General features: G+C 35.8%; 1 protein-coding gene across 1 annotated transcript in view; it reads right to left on the bottom strand.

Annotated features, from left to right (window-relative positions):
- CNTNAP5 (contactin associated protein family member 5) overlaps positions 1 to 14,526 on the bottom strand; it is a 951,365-nt gene that overhangs the window by 178,156 nt on the left and 758,683 nt on the right. The window contains exons 15-17 of the mRNA XM_072613412.1: positions 10,222 to 10,349; positions 9,811 to 9,981; positions 2,113 to 2,331 (exon numbers count right to left, since the gene is read on the bottom strand). Of these exons, the coding sequence (XP_072469513.1) occupies positions 2,113 to 2,331; positions 9,811 to 9,981; positions 10,222 to 10,349 (518 nt within the window). The remainder of the gene's footprint in view (positions 1 to 2,112; positions 2,332 to 9,810; positions 9,982 to 10,221; positions 10,350 to 14,526) is intronic.

Genomic DNA, 14,526 nt, shown 5'->3' with positions numbered 1-14,526 from the left:
AGGCTGCGTTTAATAATCTACAAGAATTAAAGCATAATGATGACTGCAACATTAATGTAGAAGTTTAAATGAAGGAAGGTTTTGAGTGAAAAGATAATAAGCTCTGTTTGATCATATCTGCCATGTCTCAGGGACGTTTATCTTGAAATGTTCAATAGGCAATTAATGGCATGGAACCATAGCTCAGGTGAGAGAGTAGGATTGAGAGTGAAGAATGCAGAACCAGGAAAACAACATATACAGCAATTATAGTAATGTACACAAAAAGAACACTAAAATGAATGCTGTGTAAGTATCATGGTGAAGAGTAGCTCACAGAAGAAAAAGAAATAGAATTTCCTCCTTTTGTTTGAGAGTTAAGAAACTATGAGCATAGAATAGTGAATCTACAGAGAGAAATATTGTCAGGTTATTTTTGTTTGTGTGTTTTCTTTCCTTTTCTTTTGTTTTTGGCTTAACTACTTTTCATACCTACAAAGAAGAGCTCATGAAATGGGGAATGGTTGTGATTTTCAAGTAATCAATAAAACTCATTTAAAAAAATAAAATAGATACTGAGAAATTGAGGATGACTTATACGATGACACACAAGTCTGGAAGACTGGAAGGATAATGTTTCTACCATAGGGAATTTTGGATAAGCGAAGGAGGATTTAGGAGTAAAGATAATGAGTTTAATTTTTAATATGCTAAGTTTAAGGTATCCAGATGTCTGAAAGACACTTGGAGATGAGAGACTGAAAGTAAGCAGAGAGGCTAGGCTGACAGATTTGAGAACCATAAGAATATAAATTTTTATTAAATTCACAGGAGCTGATGAAATAATCCAGTGAAGTAGTTAGAGGGGGAAAAAAGAGGGCCCAGGACAGCACCTTGTGGGACACAGGAAGTTAGAGGGTATAATATGGATGAAGATCTAGCAAAGGGAACTGAGAAAGAGCAGTCAGTTATGTAGGAGAACTAGGACAGATTGATGTCCTACAAACCTAGAAAGAAGAGAATATAAAGGAGGAGAGTGTGATGAATAGTGTGAAAGGCAGCAGAGAGGTCAAGGCGAATGAGAATTGAGAAAAGGACTTTATATTTACCATCTAAGAGATCACTGATAACTTTGGAAAGAATAGTTTTGGTGGAATTATGATTTGGAATCTGGACACTAAGGAGTTACAAAGAAAGTGACAGGAGAAAAAGTGGAGGACCTTCTTGCAGATGGCCTTTTCAAGTAGTTAAGACACCAAAGGCAGAACTGATATAGGATCATAGATAACAGGGATGACTGGAGACAAAGAATTTCACTGTATATTCTGGGCCAAGCTTTGATCAAGTTAGCGTAGGGATTTAGGTTCAGGATAAAGTTGAAATGAGGCATATAATTGTGGACCATAAGATGTAATATAATATTAAAAAGGATGCAATTCCTAAATTTCAGAAGGAACTTAATTTAGAAAAAACAATATTTCTCTCCATCAGCTCAATCAATACAATAATCAACTATACTAGATTAGAAATGAATTACCCACAGGGTAGCTGGATTTCTGCCAAAAAAAATACACAGTAACTAACTCCTCAGAGGCTGATTTTTAGGTCTTAGTAAGCAAAGAAGCCAACCTTTGTCCCCTTAATGCACCAATTCAACCTACATAAAATAAGATCAACCTACTATATCCCATACTTAAGAAGGGAAACTTAAGATACAGGTGCCTTTGGTAGTTCACTTAAACTTACATATATAGAGATGAGAAGGAATGAATATATAGATCCTTTCGAGGATTAATTTAGGTAGGAAAGACTGGTAGAAAAAAAAAAACTGGAGGTAAAAGAATGTAAGATGAGCCTTAGAGTTATGAACATATATTCTACTGACTTCACAATATTGTGAAACAATTCCTGTGCATTAGACAATGGACTAAGACACTTGTATGGGGGAAATGAACTGGATCTTTTCATATTTTTTAAATGCTTTGAACTTCGGTTGGATGTTATAGGAGGCTAATAACGAGTCTATTGCTGTCTTGATTTCGACTTTGATACTTAGTGGCCATAACTCTCATCTTGGAAAGTTGAACATATTATACATTGATATTTTATGACTTCTTGAAATAAGTTCCCTACCTACAAATAATGGACTGTTTAGCTGCAGTCGAAGATGCCCCTCCTCTTGGGTCTCCAACATCTTTGCTGGAAGGTCATCCACCTGGAGTAAAGTCTGTTTGAGATTTCTTTCAGCCCGTATATAATGCCATTGGTTGTCATTCAGGGGGGATGGAGAAAGAATTGTGAGCTCCATCGGGCCATTCCCAACATCAATGGCAAAAGTGACTTCTGAAGGAGCTGAAACAGATAAAGGGAACATTAGAAAAGGCTATAGGAGTATATGAATAATCAATACATGAAAAGGCAACTAGATCATCATTTATCAAATAAAAAAGAATATCAGACAATCACAGCATCTCAAAATACGAAGCAGCTTCAATGTCAATTTTTCCAATCCATTTCTGAACAGAAATTCCATTCATTGTGTCATCAACAAGTGATTATCCAGACTCAAATAATAACAAGCATTTAAATAGCACTTTCAAGGTTTCTTAAAGTTCTAAACAGATGTTATCTCATTTGATACTTGAAACAATCCTCTGAATGTAGGTACTATTATGATTTACATTTTATAGATGAAGAAACTGAGACTGATAGAGGTTCAATGACTTGCCCAAAATCATATTGCTAGCAACTACTTGAAGACTCATGGAGAGGGAGAATCCATTACTTCTGGAATTCCACTTCAGAACTTAGCTTTGATTATCAGAATGTTTTTCCTTGCATTGTTGTGAAATAAGCTTCTGTAGTTTCTATCCACTGCTTTTAGTTCTCTTCTCTGGGGTTAAGTAGAATGTGTCTAATTTGTGTACATGGAAGTCCTTTAAATAATTGAAGAAAACTGTGATGTCTCTTTTAAGACTTTCTGTGCAGCTAAACAACAAAATCTCAGAGCTGAACGGGAATTCACAGGCTGTCTAGTTATACTCATCCTGGATGGAAAATCCACTTTATAATATCCCTGACATAGAATTATCCACCCTTTGCTTGAAGAACTCTAGTGATAAGTAAATCACAACTTCTATTTCATTTTTACATAAGTGTAAGTGTTAGCAAATGTTCTGTTACTTTTTTTTGGTAAGAATTCACTCATTGCTCCTCACTGTATACTCCGAGAACACACATGGCAAATCGGATCCCTCCTCCATGTGCCCTAAGGATAAACTTCCTGTTTTTTCAACCAAATTTCATATGATTTTAATATGTCAAAAACTTATTCACTCCCTTCTGGACACTGTCTAGAACACTGATGTTCTTTCTAAAATTTTGAATTGATACAATGCTTCAGGTCTGGTATTACTAGGACAAGATGTAGTAGGGTTATCACTTTGCCTATGTTAATGAAGATCTCCTTAGCTTTCTGGTGATTTCATCACACTTATGACTCACAGTAATCTTCTTATCCACTAAGAACCACAGATCTTTTCATCTGAACTACTGGCTAGTCATTCTTCACCCATCTTGTATTTGTCAAAGTGTTTTGTTTTTGTTCAATCAAGTTTAACATTTTATAATCATTCTTATTATATTTCATCTTTATATATTTGGACCAAAGTTATAGTCCTTAAACAAATATTTCAAAGAATCCTGAACCTGTTATCCAATTGGATAATCCCTTCTGGCTTTACTGAATTTTAAAATCTAATAAGAATATGATCTATGCCTGGATAGATCACTGGAAAACACTGGAAAAATGTTAAACAGCACAAGCATAAGCTCAGAAATATGGATTAATCTATGGATATGTCTTTCAAAGTAATCATTGGATGATTAATGATTTTTCTTTGGGTCAAGTAATTCAACCCTTTTTAAAAATGATTGTTATATTATAGGTCATATTTCTACATAAGTTCTATAAGAAGGGCATGAAAGCTTTTATCAAATCCAGGTAAACTATGCCAATAGTGTAATAATATGATCATAAGGAAAGGAAAGTTATTTTGAAAGAAGCTCTTCTTGTTGAAGCTGTGTTGGTTGTCATGATCATCACTTTCTCTTCTAGATACTCACCAACTGTCTATTTTGCAATGTGTCGCAGAATTTGACCTGGAATTGAAGTGAAGCTCATTTTCCTATAGTTTATTCTCTTCCCTTGCAGGTCCAGGGTGGTATAGTAAATAAACACACTAGTTTTGGAATGAGAACACCTGTGCTAAAATCTACCTCTGCTGTTTATTACTTGTGTAACCACAGGCAAGGCATTTAACTTCTTGAGGACTCGTTTCCTTATCTGTAAAATAAGGGAACTGGACTAGATGACTTTCTTATGTCACTTATGAGTCTAAATCTTTAACCTTATAAATATTACTATGTTTACCCTTCTTCAGTCCTCTAACCTCTGTGTTATTATTTTCAATCATTAAAAATTAATTACTAATAGTAAATTAACAATCTTATCAGTCAATTCTTTCTTTGTTTTTGTAGGCTAGAATGGCACCTGGGCTAGGCCCTCTCTTGCTATGAGCTTTTATTTCTTGGCTTTAAACTCCTTTTTTAAATACCCATTCCTTTTACCTAACGTATTATTGTTATTATTATTATTAGCACAGAAAACAAAGTTAAGGTCAAGCATATTGAGGGTAACATTTTATTTAATAGATTCCTAGGCACAAATCAGAAGAGAAAAGCAAAAAAACAGTGTATTGGATAATGAAATATCTACTCTGGGGTTTTCCAGCATTTTCTGCACCCCAAAACTGGCAGAATCTGAGAGCTTGGAAGAGACATTGGTGATCAACAAGTTCAATATCTTCACTGCGGAAATGAGGGCACTGACATTTGGAGGGGATAAAAGGACTTGTCCAAGGATGCAGTGAAAGTGGGTGAGACAGAATTCAAAGTGGGCCTTTCGACTCCAAGTTGATTGCTCTTTCTATTATACCTGAAATATTAATAATTTCTACAGCAAGAGAGGTGTTATGGCATCCAGTGGGAAGACAGAAAGTACGTTCTACCCTATATTATAGCAGCTAGATTATTTCCTCTCCAGTTTCTAATTAAACTGAGTGGAGCCAGGTGGTTCATGCTTATTGTCCCTGCTACTGGGGAAGTTAAGGATGGTGGAACACTTGAGTTCAGCAATTCAGAACCATGAAGGTCTACAAAAACTAAAATCCCTAATAAGTTAACACCTCTATGGTGAGGTCCCAAGGATGGGAGGAGGGGCAGATACCAGGTTACCTAAAAAGAGGTGAAATGGCTAGTATCAGAAACTGAGCAGGCAAAAGCTTCCAATTTGATTTGTAGTTAAATCAGGGAGTGAGTGTGAGTGGCCCCTACACTATGACACAGATGGAGTAGAGGGGGAAGAAGGGAGGAAGAGAGTAGAGAGAAAATAAAACAGATTAGTAATGAAAAGATTTGTAGTTCTTAGTGGATAAGAAACTTACTGTGAGCCGTACGTGTGATGTTTCTAAAATTTCATTCTAGAAAAAGTGGAAGAGGGAAGAGATGTGTTTCTTTGATCACACACTTGCAGTCTCTGCAAATCACTCCCTTATGCATCTTCCTTCTCCGTAAATATCCTTTCCCCCCTTTTCCTTGGGCCTCCTTCCTCGCCTCTAGCTAGACACCATTATGCAACATTGTACTCAAAGATGTTAATTCCTGTATCTAAATCAGGAGGAAAGCCAAAACTTTTGTCTCAAAGTCTTCTCTCCTTCCCCTAAGCCTTACAGCAAGAAGTACTCAGTTCACTACTTTTCAAAGCAACCAAATCTTAATTTGAAAATAAAATAAAATGAAACAAAATTAAAAAAAATTACTCAGGTAACATAATTTTCTGCCAAATGTGAACTACATCACTATTTTTATTTATGGTCTTACTGACCCAGGTAAATCATCATGAACTCACAGACCCAAGCATGAAAGAAATTAAGCCTGGATAAATGAAAAAATGGATGATTTGCAACTGTGGATCTTCATGAAAACTGAAAGTAATATATAGCACTCCTATCATATTTCCTATTCAGCATGCTGGCACCTGTGCTGAACTTCCAGATTTCAATCAGGCAATTAATAATGAATGATCATAGGACTAACACTTCTACATGAGATCAAATGATAAAACAAAAATTGTGGGATCACTAGGCAAGAATTTGTAAAACACATCTCTGCAAAGATATGTTTAGTGGAATAAAGTTTTCTTTGCTTCCCTCTCCCCATTTATATCAACCCCCTTATGCAGTTAATTTATTCTTTATTATCATGAAGATATTCAACAGGAATTCATTATCTCTGAAACTAGCAAATAAGATACTCAAGCATAAAAACCTGATCTTATATTAAATCAAATTATAAATTATTTATTGACATATGCTTGGCACTGAGAAGGATTCCCCCCCCCCCAAAAAAAAAAACTGTAAAGCATCCTTGTACTCAAGAAACATATAGACTTTGGGGGAAGTTAAGGTTAATAGATATGAAATAGTTATCATGTCAATAGTTTTTAATTATGTCAACAACCTTCCTCCCCCATTTTTACCACCTGGAACAGAATACTCTCTAGACAGATTGATAGATACAGTAGATATATGAGAGTTAATAAATATGTATTGACTGAATGATATGATATCACAATTCAAACTACATCCAGTTCTATCTCTTGGTTGTGTAATTTACCTAAAGTCCTATATAACTTTGTGTCTTGTGATTTACTGACTGTAGTTTATTCATCTATAACATAGGTGGGTTAGACTTGCTGCCCCCTAAGGTCTCTTCAAGGTCTAACATTCTCTGAATCTGTGAATTGAGATTTTTTTTTTTCCTATTTATCTGGGAGATGATCAAAAAGTTATAGCTATAGATCTTAAAGATGTCCTATGGTAAAAATGAAAACAACTATTTATCTGTAGATTGGAAATTTGGATTCTAATATGAGCTTTACCACCAACTTATTGGGTCATGTTGGGAAAGTCATATAACTGAATAGCCCTTGGGTTTCATAAACCAGAAAATGAAAGTATAGGATCCTTTTTACTCTACAACTTTATTCTGTGACTATATTAAGAGAATGTACATCAAGCTGACCTCAAATTCAATAGTCTTGTCTAGGGTCTCTGTCTCTGACATCTAGAAACTTAAGCATATCAGTCTATCAATAACATAGAATGTGGGCACAGCCTTCCCTCACTCATAACAAAGTCAAGTGCAAGTCATGTCATCATTTCTCTGAAGGCATGGTCTTCTTTGGCAATGAAGGACAAACACACACAGATTGTGGGCAAGAACTTTTTGTCTTTCTATTCCCAAGTACTCAGAATAGTACCTTTCATTTGAGAAATGCTTGTTGAGTGAGTGACTGTATGTATCTACACTCTGATAGGGGGTATGCTGGATGTGTTTCTTTTCTCCCTTTCAGCTTATACTCTCTGTACATACAGCCTTATATCCCATGAAATATTTAGATAGCCACTATATATGCTGAAAACCAACTCAGAAAGAGGAAAACGTTCATAGTTAAGTCTATACTCTAAAAGCTCAAGGACATTCGATAGTAGAATTACAGCTCAATCAAAAAGAAAGTCCCAAACTCTTTGTACTTATCAAGTAGATGATATTTTGCTATATTCAAAAGTGTAGTAAGCAAGATGCCAAAATAAATAAGGCTTTTTGAAAAATAATTATATTTTCTTTGCTACTGCAAAAAAAATCCATTAAGACTTAAGGACATACGGAAATGTCTCCCTTTTTCATAAAATACTCAATAATTCCAAGGCTGCTAAATCTAAATGTGCTAGTTGGAAGTGACCCAGAAGTCAATAGATTTAAAAATTCAAAGAAACCTGTTGTTTCCTGTCCAACAAATTGGATGTATCAATTTTGGAAGCTATTGCTCTGATTGTTAAAGGAGGAACACTCTGTGGGGATAGGGAAAAAATTCTATTCTGAGTCTCTGCATCTGTTAAAAGGCCATTTCCTTCTCGAGCAGCTGGTCTGTTGAGGTTCCTTGCTATGAACCCTTTAGGCAGAAAATCCCATCTGGCTGCAAGATGTAATATGATGATATACTAAAGAGGAACCCAAGATTTGGAGGAAGGGGAGTAGAAAGCAGAGGGATCTTGAAACTTCCCAAGATTTACCTATATGTTTATTTTTAAGTATTTGTTCTATAGAATGCTAATATGCTTCCACTAAACAATTATCTCAGTGGATTTCAATGTTCTGCTACATTAAATGTTAGCCTGCATTTTTTTTAACCACACTAAGAATGAAGTACACACTATCACAAAGTACAAACTTCAAACTAAGATGTGCAATTAACAATAAATCATACCTCATTACCTTGTGATAATGCACCATGACATTTACCACCGTGTTAATGAATCAAAAGGCTGTGGGGCATGATTTTATTAATTTTAAGTTAAGGTTATTATAACCATATTACAAAATGTTTGGTACTCAGTTCCACATTTTCCATGCCCAGCAGAGTTGAGAATGAAGGATCCTGTTTCACATCCAAAACTACAATTGCTTCCTTCCATTAATACCTGAAATCACTGGAGTGCAAAGAGGTTAAAGCTACCAATTAAGGATATCTCTTTTCTTATGTGCATTGTGTAGGGATTGCAATAGGACTACTTAACATCTCTGCATTTAGCGAGAGCCCCATGGAATCATCAGAAATAGTCTTCCTAGCAAAGACCTTCTACCTGCTCTTTGTGGGGGAGGGGAAGGATGGGGAGCTGGGCTCTCAAATTTCAAAGTATATTTTGCGTAAATACTATTTACACAGTCAAGGGTACTTTATGCAATTAGGTCTTTGATGGAATTAATTCAGTCAATTAATTCAATCTGAACTGTGCAGGTGCATCTAACTGGGTTCTAGAAGTAGAAGGAATATCTATTTACAAGCAAGAGGGTACAAAGCTGAGGTAGCAAAAACTCCCTTCAAGCAAGGCTGCAATGAAACAGTCAAGCGCTAATGGGGTGACAAACATGAGCTGCAAACCTGACCCTACAATAACATGTCCATGATGTTGGAAAACAGATCAAGCAGTCTCCTTTTGATACAAGTATTAGACCACAAGGCCAAAATGAAAATAATTAAAATAAGAAGAGAAACTCATTCTTTATACAGTAGGCAAAAGATTTGTGATTTTTCCCGTGGTGGATAAGTTTCACAACCTAAACTGATTTTTCATGGTAACTTCCAAGTAATTTTTGCTTAAAAATATTCTTTGAGCCTGTCATTGAGACTGGTTCTCAGATAAGAACAGAAAGTATGTTATCAGGCATATACTCATTTTTTTTCTCCCTTAGGAAGGACCTGCTGTTGTTGAAGGCTTTCATTCTTCTGACAGTCTCCAAGAATACAGTCATCTGTAGTCTATATTAAGGCATATGAGTAGGGATAGGAATATCATGGAGCATTGGTTTATAACATTACTTTGAAAAGGTGAGCAAGACCTATAAAAGTGAAGGGGTGGTATTCTTGGTTGGAATGTTTTCTCAAAGGATTTCATGGAATGAAATAATCTAATTGGATGTTGTTAGATAGGAGGTGATGTTTATCATAGAAACATAGAATTTTGGAGCTAGAAGAGATCTTAGAGGCAGTGTAGTTCAATTCCTTTTTTCTACGGATGAAGAAATTCAAAGCCCAGAGAGTTAAGCTCTCTGACTAAAGTTTATATAGGTAGGAGTTAGTCAAGTCTGTAAGGTCATTATCCATTCAGGTGTGTCATATACGTCAAATTCCTAAACATAGTCACTTACAGCTTATTTCCAGTCGAATGAAGTCTTTAATGCCCAGATTTTCCAAGAAGATGCCAGACAAAGCCGTGGTTTTGAAAAATAATGAAATATCAGCACTGAACTCTGCATGAAAGGTGGGGAACTGAAGGTAAGAGGCTTCTGTATTAAATGAGGCTGCATTCCAAAAATGCCCTGGAGGGAAAAACAAACATCCTTCATTGGTATGGAAAGCAGTGGTTGCATGGAATGAATTAGAATATCCTTTACTAGAGTTCCTTATCATGGAAGGAGGTGTGAGGGTTTAGGCAAGTAAAGCAAGTAATAGAGGGCTGTGGAGGGCTTAGGAGGGAGAAGGAGTGTGAACATATAAAGGTGGTGAAGCATCTCATACTTATATAACATGAACCAAGAGTGTCTTGGTTTATTACTCACGGTCGCCATAGCAACGTAATGGGCCAATTCTCCAGGCAGCTTCTGAGTTTGATCTGTTGGTATCAGTGATAACTATCTGGGTGACAGGCAAGTGGTCTTTGAAGGAAAGAAGGCCAGTGTCATTTGTCCTGAAAAAAAAAAAAAACATAAATACAGAATATGTCTTTTATTTTTATCCATTTTCAAGGTGGAAGTAGAAATTTTTCAGTATCCTGCTTTCCCAATATGTTGTCTGAAGCTGAAGGCAAGTGGGCAGGAAAGAGAAAGGGAAAAAGGGGAATGAATGGCAACACTTCCCCACTTCATTAACAATCTAAGAATCTGAGAAAGTGTGAGGATTTAAATCTTAAAATCTATGACCAGTTTCCAATACAAGCACATTTTCATTTTTGCTAATAGTTTTCTGAAAGACAGAGAGGTTTCAAAGATTATATACAACTAACTACCCAAAAGACTTAAGAACACCTTCACTCAAAGAGATATCAATTAAATAGCTGGCAATAATACTGGATTAAAGATCACTTCCCTTGTCCTGTTTTGCTATCTCAGTGACTACCTCATTGCCAACAGTACAAATCCTACTTCCAATAACTCCAAAGGCTCACTTCAGGCTTTTGCTGACAAGTTTTAATCAGTCTTAGACCCTGCTCATTGCTTTTGTCTTTTGCCTGAAATGGATCTTAGCATAGCTTTTCTTTTCTATCTTTAACCTTTCCCTTAAAAAAAAAAAAATCCTGGAAAACATGGTTATTTTCTTTTTTTTTTTTTAATTGCTTATCACATTGAAAATCATCATTGCTTCATATAGTCCCTTATCCATTAGCCTTTGTCAGATAAAATAGGAACTCATAGCTTTAGAGATTTGTCCTAGTTCATTTCCTTGGACAAATAATTTAAATTCCCTTGGGACTTTGTTTCCTTATCTTTAAAATGTGTGATTTCAACTACATGGCCTCTGATATCCTTCCAGTTCTAAACCTATGACTCTATGATCTGTTTTCTCTATATCCATTTTAAATTTTGATTAGGATTTACTCTAAGAGTATGAAGTATTTCTAATAAAGAGAAATCAGGAGAGATCAAGTATATGATCATTTAGGTTGTGAATGGGTTTAGGGAGGTGTATATGTAGACATTCCTACCTTGAGTAATGTGTACTACAATCACACAATTTTACTTGAAAAACTGAGGAAAGAAAAAGCTTACTTTCTCTATACATGCAGAAATCAAGCAACATATCTGAAATCACCCAGCAAAACCAAGACTAAAAGTCAGTTTCAATCTACTGAGTCATACTGCCTCCCTGAGAGAGTTCAGTATTTGAAATGAGGGTAATAGATACTAAAACAATTCCAAGAGGTCACAAAATTGCGTAATTTTATTATTACATAGAATATCAGAGGAAATCTACTCTAATTTTCTTAGTGTATAGAAATTATAGAAGAAGTTAAATGATTCATGTGGTTTATGAGTCACATGGACAAGGAATGACAAGAGCTTTGAAAGAGTTTCAGGCTCTGGTAGCAAGCTGCTGGGTGAGTATGGCCCTCTTCACATGTATAAGGACAGAGTTGACCCAGATTAACTTTAAGGATTCTTCCAGTTTCAATTTGATTAGTCTCTGATTTGTTCAAGCTCACACAGTTTCCTGATTACCAATCAAGAGTCCTTGGAAATATTCTCTAATGTTGCATATCTCTTTACCTTTCCCAAGAGGGAAACCCAAGTATCTGCTGACTGAAGTAAATAATTTTCATTTGATCATTGGTTAGCAGTAACATTTGTCAAGAATATTAAAATTCTTCTAGAAGCTTAGGTGATCATTCAGTGAGATCCATTTGACTACATATACTGGAATTAGTAATTAAGCAAACAAAACAAACCAAACACAACACCAACAACAAAAAAGGTGAACGAGAGCCACAAACGGTGCAGTGGAGGTACTGAGAGTCTTTAGATCTCTCCTTAGAGCTTGAAAGTCTCTACCTGGCAACTGCAACCTAGGAGCATCACTACAAAATCTTCTGCCTTGCTTCTCCTCTGATCTTGAAACCTCCATTTTTATTTGTATCCTAGTATCCTGAATCTTATTCCTGATCGATTTTATGTTTCCTCTTTTCATTTTGACATTATTCTTTATGCTTCAGGTCACAACTAAGTAATATGTATAGCTTGACTTCAAAGTTCTCAATCATTGATTTCCACTAATCAAGCTACAGCCAATCAGAAGCAGTGGTCAAAATCTTCTTTACATCTCCTAAACCATAACCTAATTTATTGAAATATCCCCTGGTGTTTGTCAATTTGAAATTTTCTCTGTAGAAAATTATCCCTTTACCTTATTAGGCATATGGTGAGAATCAGGCACAGAAAAGGAATAGCAGTAGGTAATCGTCACTGAATAACATTGACTTCAATGAAATGATGTGTTCTGATTATCTTGTTTTCCCCAAGGACTTCAGATTCATATGCCTTGAGTTTAACCCTTCCAGTGCTTTTATCTCTCCTATAAATATATGCTCTAATTTTTAAAAATTGTTTCATAACATTTTTAGGTGCTACTAATGTTAGCAATGGTTACCCTCTCTGGCTCAATAAATGCTAAAATATATTTTAAAAAAAAGTTCTTCACCAGATTAGTTTCTGTCTTTAAACTGATAGGAATTAACCTCAGATCCTCAGCCTAATGAAATGGAACCTTATGTTCATAATCATATGTTACAGACCTTAATGGTAATATTATCTAAAGTCCTTAATAACTATATTGAAATTCTTCAAGAAATTGATCATTATAATCAATCAGTTGGGGGATCCATTGAGTCCTTAAAATGTGAAGTGACTTGACCACTCTCACACAGATGACATGCAGTGCCACAGTAGCAGAGAAAGAATTTAAACCTAGCTACGCTGACTCCAAATGAAGCTCTCCTTCTGCTGTACCATATTGACTCATCTCACTTCCATTTAAATGCCTTCCTGAACGGGCACAATCAGAGTCATAGCTTTCAGCTCATCATGGGATCTGAGGCCAAGTCAAGTGAGTTTGGCAAAGGCTGGTACACATATTCAGGGTAGATTGCTCTGTTTTAGTGGGGAGCTGGAAAGTACCTTGAAACTTGATGGGAGAAAATGAGCTTTTAAGGCTGCTTTTTGTGAAAATGGCTAGAGCAATTTTCTGTTTCTGCAGTGACTTTCCTTTCTTTTGCCCCCTAAAACACGTCTTAAAAAGTTTGTCCATGGGGAAAAGAACAGAAAATGTGAGAGTGTTGTGCTCTGCAAAGGCTTTAACAACCATGTAATCATGTAGCTCTTCACACAAACTTTGCACTGCATCTAACGTTGTGGCAGACCAATTTTAAAGATTCTTGTCCTCAACTCTTCCAAAATCCAGAGGAGCATAGATAGATACATTGCTATACCTAGTGTATACAAGAATGATGGGTAACTCTGTGGCACAGTGGATAGAATATAGAGCCTGGAGTCAGAAAGACTCATCTTCCTGAGTTCACATCTGGACTCAGAGTGGCTGGGTGACTCTGGGAAAATCAGCTAACCCTGTTTACATCAGTTTCTCCATCTGAAGAGTTAGCTGGAGAAAGAAATGGCTAACACTCCAGTATGTTGGCTAAGTAAACCCCAAATGGGGTCATGAAGAGTCAGATATGATTGAAAATGACTGAACAACAACAATGATATAAGAATACATATTGGTCACATGAAAACCACCAGGGTGATTGATAGGGTCCTGGCCTCAGTTTCAGGAACACATGGGCTGAAATCTCATCTCCATATACCTACAAGTTTTGTGTCCCTGGGAAAAGCATTTAACCTCTCTCAGTCTCTTTTTCCTCATCTGTAAACTGCAGATGATAATAACATCTACTTGATAGGATCATTGTGAAAATCATATGACATAATGATGCATGTAAAATGTATTTAAACCTTAAAGCAAGACAATACAAATTATTGCTGCCATTGTTATATTAAGTTTTATTCATATAAGATTAAAAACATAAGGTGAAATCGATTGATGATAATTCCTGCAGACCCAAGTTTTCAAGTAAAACCTTAAGAGAACAAGCTCAAGAAAAATCAGTGTCACAATCCAAGAGTCAGAAGGATACCTGGAAGTTTTGCAAGTTTTGTTTTCACCCTCAGTCATTATTTTTAAAGCAAAAATACAGGACTCTAAAGTCTGTTGATCCCTAGTAATTAGTTTCTCAGTGTTTTGTCACCTTTTCTTCATGAATTTGATGTTTTTAGGCTACCATATCTCTAAGAACCAAAATCTCTATCAAATAGCAG

Source organism: Notamacropus eugenii, chromosome 5, assembly GCF_028372415.1.
Source record: "Notamacropus eugenii isolate mMacEug1 chromosome 5, mMacEug1.pri_v2, whole genome shotgun sequence".
In the NCBI taxonomy this organism is placed as follows: domain Eukaryota; kingdom Metazoa; phylum Chordata; class Mammalia; order Diprotodontia; family Macropodidae; genus Notamacropus; species Notamacropus eugenii.
This window is presented reverse-complemented; position numbering and strand designations above follow the sequence as displayed.